The 12887-nt window shown below is 49.6% G+C and overlaps 1 protein-coding gene and 5 non-coding genes across 6 annotated transcripts; 1 reads left to right on the top strand and 5 right to left on the bottom strand.

Annotated features, from left to right (window-relative positions):
• The first annotated feature begins 312 nt into the window (after positions 1–312).
• On the top strand, positions 313–6014 carry Znf200 (zinc finger protein 200). Its single transcript, XM_090324861.1, has 5 exons — positions 313–351; positions 987–1308; positions 2396–2484; positions 3038–3161; positions 5324–6014. Exons 2-5 carry the CDS (start codon positions 1074–1076, stop codon positions 5911–5913), a joined length of 1038 nt encoding a protein of 345 aa, XP_090180987.1. The 5' UTR covers positions 313–351; positions 987–1073; the 3' UTR covers positions 5914–6014.
• Positions 6015–9963: 3949 nt separating this feature from the next.
• Positions 9964–10036, bottom strand: Trnar-ccu (transfer RNA arginine (anticodon CCU)). The gene has a single exon. It is a non-coding gene; the product is annotated as a tRNA-Arg (tRNA).
• Positions 10037–10837: 801 nt separating this feature from the next.
• Positions 10838–10909, bottom strand: Trnap-agg (transfer RNA proline (anticodon AGG)). Its single transcript has one exon. It is a non-coding gene; the product is annotated as a tRNA-Pro (tRNA).
• A 270-nt stretch (positions 10910–11179) lies between these two features.
• Trnak-cuu (transfer RNA lysine (anticodon CUU)) lies at positions 11180–11252 on the bottom strand. Its single transcript has one exon. It is a non-coding gene; the product is annotated as a tRNA-Lys (tRNA).
• Positions 11253–11900: 648 nt separating this feature from the next.
• Positions 11901–11973, bottom strand: Trnak-cuu (transfer RNA lysine (anticodon CUU)). The gene has a single exon. It is a non-coding gene; the product is annotated as a tRNA-Lys (tRNA).
• Positions 11974–12585: 612 nt separating this feature from the next.
• On the bottom strand, positions 12586–12658 carry Trnak-cuu (transfer RNA lysine (anticodon CUU)). Its single transcript has one exon. It is a non-coding gene; the product is annotated as a tRNA-Lys (tRNA).
• Positions 12659–12887: the final 229 nt, after the last annotated feature.

Genomic DNA, 12887 nt, shown 5'->3' on the forward strand with positions numbered 1-12887 from the left:
GCTTTCTACCTCCCGTCAAAAGTCACCGACCGAGACCACGGCGTTCGCCGGCCCGGACTCCCGCGGGCTCTGGCGAGAGCTCCGGAGCCTCGGCACCGCCGGCTCCCAGCGGGGAGACCCGACTTCCGTGCTGGCCGCGCGGCGCCGGATGTGACGTCAGGCCAGCGGAAGCGCCGGGCCTCCCAGCAGGCCTTGCGGCCCCGGAGACCGCTCGGCGGATGGAGGCGGCGTCCCCTAGCGTTCCCGGGACCGGGTGAGGCTCTGCCTCCCGCGCCTTGGCTCCTCGTCGTCCTCCGAGCCCAGGGGTCGTCTGTCTTTAGCGAGTGGCCTGGGGCAGTGAAGCTCGTGGAGGTGAGCGCTGCCCGGGCAGGCGTCCGGCCGCCCTGGCTGGCTTCGGGACGCGGAGCGCCGCCGGGGCGAGGATTGGCACGGTGGTCCGGGGCCCGGGCCCTCGTCCTGGCGGAGCCGCTGCCCGGGCTTCACCCTCAGGCAGCCTGAGGCCGAGGAGAGAACGTCCGGCGTGGCCCTGGCCCGGAGAGCCCCGGTGTGCTATCCCCTGCCCGACTCCTCAGGGCTTGGATGTGGGGAGAAGTCGGCCGGGCAGTGGGCCCGCGCCTCCCCGCTCCCTGCGAGACGTCCGAGGCCCGGCCTCCACTGCCCCTGCCAGCCTCGGAGCGGCTCCTGTCCCGGCAGCACTAGCCCAGATTCCCTGAGTTTTTAACCCCTTGCTCCTAGTACACGCATGAGTTAAACGGCTCCTCACAGTGGACTTTACACGTTGTACTTCCCATGAAGATGGCCTCAGGCCGCCTTTTCTCCTTCTGGCTTGGTGTCCTTAAAGCTTTGGTTTTCATGTTCAAAATTCTTCCTTTTGATCAGACACTCTGTCTTTTCTGTTTTAGAGCCCAGATGTTCTTTACCCTAACTGCCTATAAGCGTAGTCGCGAGCGTGCCCCGTGGATAATCCGTGGTTTCTGTGTCCGCAGGTTGGCTCTCTGGCAAATTTCCTGTATTAAGACGTGACTGTAGAAGCCCGCCTCTCTCAAAGTGTGGTTTTGTTGTTGCAAGCCACAATGGCTACCGAAGTGGTTCCTATATCCCCAAAGCAAAAGAAATCTTTTTTACTAAGAGTTATTCCAGACTCCAAGCTGGCCCAAGAACTTGAAGATGCCACAGATGAGTCGAAGACCATTCAGCAGCTGGTGATCTATCACTTCTTGCCCAAGCAAAGCCTGGTCCAGCCTCGTCAGAAAGGCAAGGAAATCTTCCTTATTATGAAAAATACGAGCTCAAGCCATCAGAACAGAGGTGAGAAGATGTGATTCACTTGAAGAGAAAAGTGGTCCTAAACTATGGGAGATAGACTTCCATGAATTTAAACTAGGATAGTGGATATAAAAACAATGTTTGTAGGGCTGGGAGTTTGGCCTAGTGGTAGAGTGCTTGCCTAGCATGCACAAGGACCCGAGTTTGATTTCTTGGTACCACATACATAGAAAAAGCCAGAAATGGTGCTGTGGATCAAGTGGTAGAGCTCTAGCCTTGAGAACAAAAGCCCAAGACAGTGCTCAGGCCCTGAGTTCAAGCCCAGGACTGGCAAAAAAAAAAAAAAAAAAAAAAAAAACGTTTGTTTTGGCAGTTCTGGGGTTTGAACTCAGTGCTTTGCAGTTGTTAGGCTCTCACTCTGCCTTATGATCCACACCTTAGCCCTGCTTTTTGCTGCTTATTTTGGAGATGGACTCTAATGAACTTTTATGCTACGCTGACTTTAAACCTTAATCTAAAATATCTCAGCCTACAAGTAGCTGGGATTACAGGTGTGAGCCACTAGTACTCAGCAAAAGGAGCCAAATTTAATACATTGAGATATCACTTTAAACTGGACTTGATTCCCAGCACCATTAAAGAAAAAAAAAAATCTGCCAGTAGCTATACTGCTAGCTCCTCAGGAGGCTGAGATTTTAGAATCCCAGCTTGAACTCGGTAGAGGCAGAAATGTCTAAGAATCTTATCTCCAGTTAACCAGCAACAGCTGTTGAGTGAACTTATATCTCAAGTGCTAGAGCGTCCCTTTGAGTGAAAAGGCCAAGGGAGAGTGCAAGGACCTGAGTTTACGCCTCAGAACCTATATATATAAAATTTTGCTTGCTAAAAGCATCATTACCCTTTGCTCCTCAAGCTCTTCTATGATGACTTTGTTGGGAAATTTGAAAGGTTGATAGTTTAATCCTTTTCATAGTTGAGAAGATCCCATATGAATCCAAGGCTGTGGTTTTATGGATTGAATTCTATCAGGGCTTACAGAGGAGCAAGGAAAACTTGGCCTGAAGATGTAGGCAAAGTATCTTTAATAGTGCCTTAGGTTTTTCACTGACTAAACTCCTTCTTTCTGTAGTTCACCGTTACCCTATAGTGAAGATTATGCCGCGAGGAGTCCGGCAAAAACAGGAAGCAGTGTCTTTGTGTTTTAAAGCTGACTCTAAGGTGGGTTTGGTTTTTTTGCCGTCTTCATTGCATCTCCTCTTTTGTTCTTACAGCCTTACCATGTAAGATGCTTTATTTTGTTCTAATTTTATTATTTATTTATTTCGTGGGTCATGGGCTCGAACTTGGCTTGGGCACTGTCCCTGAGCTCTTCACCTCAAGGCTGCCCACCTACCCTACCCGTGAACCAAACCTCACTTCCCATTATCTAGAGGTTAATTGGAGATAAGAGTCTCAGGTCCTTTTGTGTCTGGGCTGGCTTTGAACCTTGTTCCTCAGATCTCAGCCTCCTGAGTAGCTAGGATTACAGGCATGAGCCACCATGCCTCACGTATGGTACCAGGCATATGATGCTTTATTGAGAGTTAGTTCCCTTGATTATCTCTCTTCTCTTTTTTCTGATTCCTCACAGCTTCACTCTCCTTGTATTAGGAGAACTAGGAACTCTCTTGTATTGAGTTATCCTTTCTCTTAATCTTTCTGTCTGTCTTACAAGTAGGACTACCAAGAAACTTCAGTTGACTGAGAGGAAGTTGGCCTCTTGTTCTTTCAGGAGTTAGTAGTCCTTGAGGATTTGAATGTGTTTCATTCTCAAGAAGAATGTGTGAGTGTGGATCCTGCTTATCACACCATCGCAGAGAAGGAGGAGAAGGATATTGGGGAGATGACACTATTAGGTAAGAATCTAGTCCTTTGAGTTTTCAGATGCTCTAGTAAAAGCATGTTCCTTCATCTCTGCAGCTTTTGGGTTACTAATTGTACACACCTTATCTTTGTGTTTAGTTCCATGTATCAGAGCCTGCACATGTTTTATTCCATGAGGAGCTATGGTAGCTATTTCCCAGTCAATGGAGAGAGCTTTTTGTAAACTGCACTCTAATAATGGACCCTTTAACAATAGCACTAATAGTTTTTCACTGGAGCTAAACAATGCTTAATTTAACCAGAAAGTAGGAAAGCAAGAGCAGAGAGCCTTGAGCCCTGTTTGTTAGTCAGCTTTGCATCCCTGTTAGAAACAGGCAAAAAAAAACAACTTAAAAGGAGAAGACATGGGCCAGGAGTTTGACCTAGTGGTAGAGTGCTTGCCTAGCATGCACAAAGACCCGGGTTTGATTCCTCGGTACCACATACATAGAAAAAAAGCTGGAAGTGGTCCTGTGACTCAAGTGGTAGAGCTCTAACCTTGAGAAAGTCCAAGGACAGTGCTCAGGCCCTAAATTCAGCTCCCAGGACTGGACCAAAAAGGAGGGGGGAGATGGCATTTATTTTGGATTACAGTTTTTACCTGCAAATACCAAATAACTGAATCTTGGACACAGCTGCTGAGACATTTTACTTGGGGGTCTGAGATTCAATTCTCACCTTTCTTCCCTCCCTTACTGTCTTCCCCAAACTTATCTCTCCCTATATGATACTTAAGAGTCAGTCACAAACATTGTATTTAAAAAATGCTACTTTTTTTTTTTTGTCATTTGTAAGGCTTGAGCTCAGGGCCTGAGCACTGTCCTTGGACTTTCTCAAGGCTAGAGCTCTACCACTTGAGCCTCAGCACCACTTCTGGCTTTTTTTTTCTATGTATGTGGGACCGAGGAATCGAACCCGGGTCTTCATGCATGCTAGGCAAGCACTCTACCTCTAGGCCAAACTCCCTGTCCCTGACTGCTATTATTTTAATTTCATGTTTCTGGTATTAGTTAAGCAAGAAAGAAATTAGATGTATTAAACTTTGAGGGAAAGATAAAAGACTCATGTAACTAGAAAAATTCATTGTAAATAGTAAGAGTATTTAGTAAGGTGGTGTAAAATTAAATTAGCTTTCATAACTGCTATGGATAGTCACTAAAAGGTACAAAGGAAGGAAGCATGCAAGGTAAATAGGGATAAACTTAAGCATTATGTAAAATTTATGTGAAAACTTGTGAAGGTCAAAGGAAAAGTTGGTTTAATGAATGGAAAGAAATAACATGGTTTTGGCTAGGATGACTCAGTAGCATAAAAAAGTCATTTTTCCCCAAATACATATGTGAATTCTGTATAATCCCTTCATTTTTATTTTTTAATTTAATTTTATTTTTTTTTCAGTCATGGGGCTCTTCAGCTCCAGGCTAGTGGTTAGTTGGAGATAAGACTCTCACAGTCTTTAGTGCCACTGCTGACTTTGAACCACAGTCCTCAGATCTCAGCCTCCTGAGTAGCTAGGATTACAGGCGTGAGCCATTATGCCCAGCCCTAATCCCTTTATTTTTACATTTTTATTTTTATTTATTTATTTTTTTTTGTGCCAGTTGTAGGGCTTGAACTCAAGGCCAGGGCACTTTCCTTGAGCTTCTTCTGTTCAAGGCTAGCACTCTATACCACTTGAGCCACAGTGTCACTTCCAGCTTTCTCTGTGTATGTAGTACTGAGGAATCAAACCCAGGGCCTCAGGCAGTCACTCCACCGTAAACCACATTACCAGCCCATGTGTAATCCCTTTAAACTATCAGTGAGCTAGATAGTCTGACCTGGAATTCAATTTGAAAAATAATATGTTCAGCCAGAGAATGGAAAGGAAGAGGTACAGAGCAAGTTCTGGTATCAGGTACATGTCAGCTTTCTGAAACTGACAGGATACCTGATAGAAACAAAGGCCGGAGATGTTTATTTTGGTTCAGTGTCAGAAGTCTCAGTCCACGATCAGCTGCTTAGGTGAGAAAGTAGGATGAATAGAGTAGAAAAAACTACTACAGGTTATCATCTGCCAGAGTTTGACTTTCAGGGTTCTTATTTCAAAAGTGGCATGCCTTTTTTCTTCCTGGTGGTGGCATTTCCCTCAAAACTATTGCATTCTCTCTTTCAGCAGTCAGTGGGAGTGACCTTGTGGGTGAAGATGTGCAGAAAGAAGACTGGAGGGAAAAGTCCCCGGGCGGTGATGCATTGGACTACTCCTTATCCCCTGAACAACGCCCGGGTTGCCAAGAAGAACGACGACACGCACTTGCGCCACGGCAAAGGAAAATGAGAAATCTTTTAGTTACTGTTGTAAATGATGCCCCACTGGAGGAGCTCTCAAAATACGTGGACCTCAGTATCGTTGCCCTGACAAGTAACCAGAGAACAAGGCGGTGGCACACTTGTCCCCTGTGTGGCAAACAGTTTAATGATAGCTCTTACCTTATTTCCCACCAGAGGACTCATACTCATGAGAAACCCTACCAGTGTAGCTACTGTGGGAAAAGCTTCCATTACAAAACGAACCTCAATAAGCATGAGCGAATCCATACGGGAGAGAAGCCATACTCCTGCTCGCAGTGTGGCAAGACCTTCCGTCAGAATGCCCATCGGAGTCGACATGAAGGGATACATGTCAGGGAGAAGACATTTAAGTGTCCAGAATATGGGCAAAACTTCCCAGACAAGGAAGAACTTGTGCTTCATCTGCAGTCGTGAGACCAAGAGACCTTACGATTGCAAAAGTTGTGCGAGAAGATTCGGTCGGCTGTCAGACAGTACCCGGCATGAGAGAACACACTCAGCGTATGAGAACCAAAGCAGAAACAAGGTCCTGTCCCTGCCTGAAGTTTCAGGACGCATTTTTAATTCCTAATCTTCATAAGAGATACAGACGTGTGAAACGCTCACCATAGCCAAATTTTGATCAAGACTCATTTTGGTGGAAGCCTCAAATCTTTAAAAAAAAAAAAAAATTTCCCAAGCTTGAGGAGTCCTAAGGGCTATGTGGCTCAGGTAGCATTCAGACTTGTGCACACAGGAGCTTTCTTTGTGGTTTTGAACTATAGTAAGCAAATCACTTTCTCCTGGGAGTGATTGAAAATGAATGTCCAGGCACATCTTACATGCAAAATAAGCAGAACACACGTGTAAATTCACACTTGAGCACAGAAATCATGTGTAGGTCCCAATCTGGAATGGAAACATGAGCTGGTGCAGCCAGTAGCCTGGAATGGCAAGGAAAGTACAGCATTTGAATGTTGAAGACTTTCTCTCACTGGTAATGTTAAGCCAAATTTGAATTGCATTTCCAATTTGCAATAAAAGTTCACTATTCTCCAGAAATCTTTACAACCCTCCCTTAAAAGTGTCCAGCTGTTGGACTCTATACCAGCTGCCTTGTGCCTTTCTTTTGCCAAAACATGTTTGGATCATGCAGCTTTGTCATGTAGTCTCACTAGTAAGCAAGTCCTTGCGAACCTGTTCCTCCCCTGAGCTAAGTTTTCTCTAGGAGAGAAACTGCATGGGTCTGGAGCCGGGGAGGAGCTGGCTGGGATCCGTATGCCCAGTTATCGGACCATTGGCGGTGGATGTCACCACCTCACAGAGAGAGCAAGCATCAGCATCGTGTGTCCAGCGGTCAGCTCCCCCTGCTCTTGGGAAGACAAGAATTCTCAGGTCTTTGGAGTAGTGATTGTCTTTGGCCTGTCATGTGACCATACTGCCCTGAGGCCAGGCCAGTGGTGCCTTTACATCCCACAATTCTGTGGTATCATCAGGTTTTTTGCTACCACCCTATCCTTGAGCCAAGCCCCACTTCACATATTCTAGAGCTTAATTGGAGATAAGAGTCTCGGGTTCTTTTGTGTCCAGGTTGGCTTTGAACCTTGATCCTCAAATCAAGCTCCTGAGAAGCTAGGATTACAGGAGAGAGCCACTGCACCCGGCCATCAGGTTGGTTTTGCTTGAGCTTTTAAGTTTACCAAAACACCTGTCAGCTGCGAGTTTGGCTTAGTGATAGAGTGTTTGCCTAGCATGCATGAAGATTCCTTGGTACCACATACATTGAAACAAAGCCAGAAATGATGCTGTGGCTCAAGTGGTAGAGCTCTAGCCTTTAGAAAAACGCAAGCACAGTGCTCAGGTCCTGAGTTCAAGCCCAGGGACTGGCCAAAAAAAAAAAAAAACCACACTAGTTTTTTGTTGTTTTTGTTTTGTTGTTGGTGGTGGTGGTGGTTTTGCTTTGTTTTTTAATCAGTTGCAGGGCTTGAACTCTGGGCCTGGTCACTATCTCTGAGCTCTTCAGTTCAAGGCTAGTACTCTACCACTGGAGCCACAGCACCATTTCAAGCTTTTATGTATGTGGTACTGAGGAATCAAACCCTGGTCTTTATGTATGCTAGGCAAGCCCTTTACCAGTAGGCCAAACTCCTGGTTTCCACCTCTGGCTTTTTCTGTGTGTGTGATATGGAGGAATTGAATTCAGGGCTTTGTGCATGCTAGGCACAAACTCAACCACTAGGTCCAACTCCTGGCCCACATTCTGCAGTCTTAACCTACATGATTTTAGCAACATGAGATTCTGTCTGGGTATTTATAGTAAAGTGTGCAGCTTGAATGATGAGGGTGATGAGTCACGTAGCTTGGCAGTACTGATGCCAGTATGACAATGACACGATCAGACCGCACCCAGGCAGAGCACTCCCGCTCTTGTGCAGACCCCACCTCATCAGGCACGCTGGCAGCTGGTGCAGTGTCCTCTTCACTTGCTGACATCGTCTCATCCATGTGAAGAGCTTAATCAGCCTCAGAGCCCCCTTCCTCAGTGATGGATTTGAACATGAAACCGCAGCTCCGGCTTGATCTCCATACACAGAAATACTCCAGAATCCAAAGTGCCTTTGAATTTTGTCACCCTCGCCCCGCTAGCAGTGAAGGGGGTTGGTCTGGTGGGAAAAGGCCTGCACGGTCCTGCTTCGGTGTCATTGTCCTTGTCCTCATCATTGTTGTGAACATCTGGGCTTGGCCTTCATCTGATGGTGGTGGCATCCAGCCCGGTAGTCTTTCCTGCCGTCACTCATCCACAGGGCCAGTGCAGACTCCGCCCTCACGGTGACCTATGGTAATGACCTCTGTCTCTGCAGTCTTGTTAAAAGTCATCCCCGCCCTAGACCTAATCCTCTCATCTTTATGTCGTGAACAGTGCAGTTGATTCCATACCGGTGGCCTGTGGCCACGTAGCCTTCGCTTTCCTTGGACATGGTAAGAAAGTTTCACGTTTCCTCCTCCTCTGGGGCTTGGGTTCACTGCCAGATGCCTCAGAAGGTGGCATTGAAGTTCTCGGAATCAAACTTTTACAAAAATTTTGCAAAAAAAAAAAACGCAGCAGAGCAACTACACGCAGCGATCAAGGAGATAAGGAGAGATGCCAAACATGGGCACAGTGCAGGAGAGCAGACAGACCAGGGCTGCAGTCGCTGGCCAATGCCCGCCCTGAAAGTACTGACTGTGGTTCAGTGCCCTCTATTCCATCAGCCCGCAGTAGTGGCATATTGCATTTCTGTTCTGTACAGTATGGCATTCATCTGCTGATGAGATACTGTATTTTATTTCTATCTAATATTTTAATGTTTGAATTTGCTATTTTTATATTGTCTTAATTTTTAGGCAAAGATAATTAAAATCATAAGTATTATATACATGCCTCTACACTGCAAATTACCAGGAGCAAGTGAAGAATACATGTTTGGAGGCCAAGGAGGGGGAGATCAGACACATTTACCATAGCATCCATGGCCCCTTGGGTACTGGACCCCTGAGAATATCATTAGAGACAAACAGAAAATAATTGTTCCACCTCATTTCCGGTCCCTGTGGACTCTCTTGAAGCAGCCTGTTGTGTGACTCCTGGGTCAGGTCTTGGGGAGTGGAGAGATCCTGGGTGGAGATAAATCCCAGAGGAATTTTCCTGAGAACTCCCATTTCATCCTCTTGTTGATATCAGCTGAGATGTGTAAGTTTGAAGTCAGTGATAAGAAAACTTTTCTTCTTCCTTTCTTAGCACTGAAATGAGAACTTGGTACCAGTACCTGAGAGAACTCTTCCCCTCCTATCTGCTCATTCACTGAAGGGGGTTTCAGTCCCACACTGGCAGTTGAGGGTTGAGAACAAAGAGTAGCTTGGCAGAGTTGGACTCGATCCCTCCAGGGTTTCGTATAAGGGCCACCTTTCACCTCACATAGATGGAACGATGCTGTGTGCAGCTTGGCTTCCCATCGCTGAGTCTGTCCAGAGTTTGTTCTGAAGCCTCAGGAGTCAGACAGACCCTACATCCACTCACCAGACACAAATGTTCATGTTGCGGTGAGGACACGGCAGGCTCTTCACAGGAGCCCTGCAAAAGGGCTGGCTTCCCTGGGGCCTCAGTAAGGATGAGGAGAGGGTAATTGTCCTGTCTCTCCGTCCTGTCCCTGGAGCTCAGCCCTGATAATGAAGTGCTGTCTTCTCAGTTAAGCCATTCCAGACTTAAGAATGAAAATAATCTATTCTTAAAACTATTGGCAATAACCCTTAGGATACAGAAAACTAGGCAGCCTGTGTTATTCTGCATTTGCAAGGTTTCACTCATCTGAAACCAGTTCTTCTGAATTTTGAAGGAAACATCCAAAACAACTCCCTCTTGGATAGTCTCCAAGCTTGTGTTGTTCCTACAACTTTTTTTACTCAGTACTACATTACAAAATGTCACTCTAGCCATGATGATTCTTCTACCCCAGGTGGGACTCGAACCCACAATCCCTGGCTTAGGAGGCCAGTGCCTTATCCATTAGGCCACTGGGGCGAAACGTGACCTAACTTGTAAGTAGGTCAGAAGGTGTGAGTGAGGCCTGGCGGTGGCTCTGATGCTGGCTGAGGATTACCTAGGGCATTTCTTCCGGGACTCTCGGGTGACTCTGGACTGATTTCCCTGTTCACCCTCCAGCTTGCAGCTTGCAGTTTATCTCCTGAAAATCTCTCTAGCCTTAACCCAGGCAGGAGAAAGTGGAGGCTCAGGTATCCGTCAGTAAAACTGAGGTTCCGGGATGGAAATCCTCTTTCTCGGGTCTGGAACGGGACCCTGGCAAAGCAGAGAACGACACACAGGCCAGCAGAAACATGTCCAGGAGGCCCACAGCTGCCTGGGGACGGATGTGCTAGGACTGTACTCATGAAGAAGGTAGAGGTGTGGTGGAGAGCTGGAGTTTGTCTGTTACACTAGTGGTGGGTTTTATGAGGTAGTCATCCCTTTGATAAGGCGCTGGCTGGCTCGGCTCTCCTGTTGAGTCTACACCAGTGTATCCACATTCTATATAGGATGTGTTAAACAGATTTATGGGTACAGTGGTCTGTAACCCCAGCCCTCCTGGACTGAGGCGGGAGGATTGAGGTTCCCGGGCCAGCCTGGTCTGCGGGATTCTGGGGTGTCCCAGGCTCTCCAGACCCCAGAACTACGCTTCAAAACCTAGTGGGGAAAGACCAGCAGCTGACCTTCTAATTCTGGCTGCCTGGTAGCTTGGTTTCTTTGTTTTTGCTCTTCAGCTCACTCCTCCCATGTCTAAATTGTAGGTTTCTAACTAAACACCCCAGGAGAGAAAACAAAACAGGGCTCGTCCGGGATTTGAACCCGGGACCTCTCGCACCCTAAGCGAGAATCATACCCCTAGACCAACGAGCCGGTGACACGCAACTCCCCGAGCCGGTCTATGACCGACGTGGCGACGGTCCCCGGGACAAGGAAGTCGGACTTCAAAGCCCGGTGCAGCTTCCTCCAGGCCGGGAGGGCGGACGCCTCAGTGTTGGCGTCCTGGTCATCCAGAGGGGACCTCAGGGCCCATGGGCAGGGGACAGAGGGTCCCAGGGAGCAGTGCCAAGATGGCACTAAATAAAAGTTACCTACGGGGCTGGGAAAAGATGATGTGGCCGGAGAGATGCCAGCAATAGAGAACGCCCAACGTGGGGCTCGAACCCACGACCCTGAGATTAAGAGTCTCATGCTCTACCGACTGAGCTAGCCGGGCACATAGACAGCTAACGAGGGGACCTCACTAGGTCCCGAGGGCCCGCTGGAGAGGGGGTAGACCAAGGGATGACTGGAGGGGGAGGAGGAGGAGGCATGACTGGAGGGGGAGAGGAGGCTGAGGGATGACTGGAGGAGGAGGGATGACTGGAGGGGGAGAGGAGGCTGAGGGATGACTGGAGGGGAGGAGGCCAGACTGCAGCCCCCCTATGGCTCTGGGTGAAGGGTGGACCCCAAGCTCGGGGGCACCATCAGGGAAACCTTCCCGTGGGGATTCGCCCACCAGGAAGCGCAGGCGTGGTGGGGCGCCGGCCTGCCCGTCCACTGACCAGGCCCTGTCTCCAGGTCATGGCGTCCCCGGCTCCAGTCGGTCCAGGGGCCCTAAGCTGGCCTGGCCCCTCCCCCGACCCTTCCCTGCCCTGTCCTCCTCTGCCCTCTGCCGTCTAGGCTAGGGGTGGGTGGGGAGCCCTCCCCTTGGAAGCGGCTGAACTGGACGCTGACCCCTTCAGAAGGACTTGACGTGGGGAGAGAGGTGGCGGAATGGGGAGGCCTGGTTGGGGAGAAGGGAGGCTTGGCCCTGGACTCCAGGTCCAGCACCGAAGGAACGAGAATAAGGGACCAGTGACTTGAAAATCTACCCAAAAAGCTGCGCCCAACGTGGGGCTCGAACCCACGACCCTGAGATTAAGAGTCTCATGCTCTACCGACTGAGCTAGCCGGGCACATAGAGAGCTAACGAGAGGACCTCCCTAGGTCCCGAGGGCCCGCTGGAGAGGGGGTAGACCAAGGGATGACTGGAGGGGGAGGAGGAGGAGGCATGACTGGAGGGGGAGAGGAGGCTGAGGGATGACTGGAGGGGGAGGAGGAGGAGGGATGACTGGAGGGGAGGAGGCCAGACTGCAGTCCCCCTATGGCTCTGGGTGAAGGGTGGACCCCAAGCTCGGGGGCACCATCAGGGAAACGCCCACCAGGAAGCGCAGGCATCGTGGGGGCGCTGGCCCGCCCGTCCACTGACCAGGCCCTGTCTCCAGGTCATGGCGTCCCCGGCTCCAGTCGGTCCAGGGGCCCTCAGCTGGCCCGGCCCCCTCCCCCGCCCCTCCCTGCCCTGTCCTCCTCTGCCCTCTGCGTCCAGGCCAGGGGTGGGTGGGAAGCCCTCCCCTTGGAAGCGGCTGAACTGGACACTGACCCCTTCAGAAGGACTTGACGCGGGGAGAGAGGTGGCGGAATGGGGAGGCCTGGTTGGGGAGAAGGGAGGCTTGGCCCTGGACTCCAGGTCCAACACCGAAGGAACGAGAAGAAGGGACCAGTGACTTGAAAATCTACCCAAAAAACTACGCCCAACGTGGGGCTCGAACCCACGACCCTGAGATTAAGAGTCTCATGCTCTACCGACTGAGCTAGCCGGGCTGGATGACACACACACCACTGTCCACCATTCCCTCTCCGGTCCACAGCAAAGTCACCGAACAAGGGGTGCTCAAGAGGAGGGAGCCCCGGGCTAGCAGGGACAGACAGACAGACCGACGCCCAGGAGCCCCGGCGCCACCGGCCAGGCCCAGGCCTGACCCCCTTCCCTGCAGATGTGTCAGGAGTCGGAGTGGGGTCAGACTGTGCCATGAATCTGCATCACCGCGTA

Source organism: Megascapheus bottae, chromosome 36, assembly GCF_031878675.1.
Source record: "Megascapheus bottae isolate mThoBot1 chromosome 36, mThoBot2.hap1, whole genome shotgun sequence".
Lineage (NCBI taxonomy): Eukaryota > Metazoa > Chordata > Mammalia > Rodentia > Geomyidae > Megascapheus > Megascapheus bottae.

Bases quoted from the DNA above. Each gene is read 5' to 3' on its own strand.
- Znf200 (XM_090324861.1), top strand. From the start codon at position 1,074: ATGGCTACCGAAGTGGTTCCTATATCCCCAAAGCAAAAGAAATCTTTT. The intron at 1,309-2,395 runs GTGAGAAGATGT...TTCTTTCTGTAG, and splicing joins CTCAAGCCATCAGAACAGAG to TTCACCGTTACCCTATAGTG. The intron at 2,485-3,037 runs GTGGGTTTGGTT...TTGTTCTTTCAG, and splicing joins GTTTTAAAGCTGACTCTAAG to GAGTTAGTAGTCCTTGAGGA.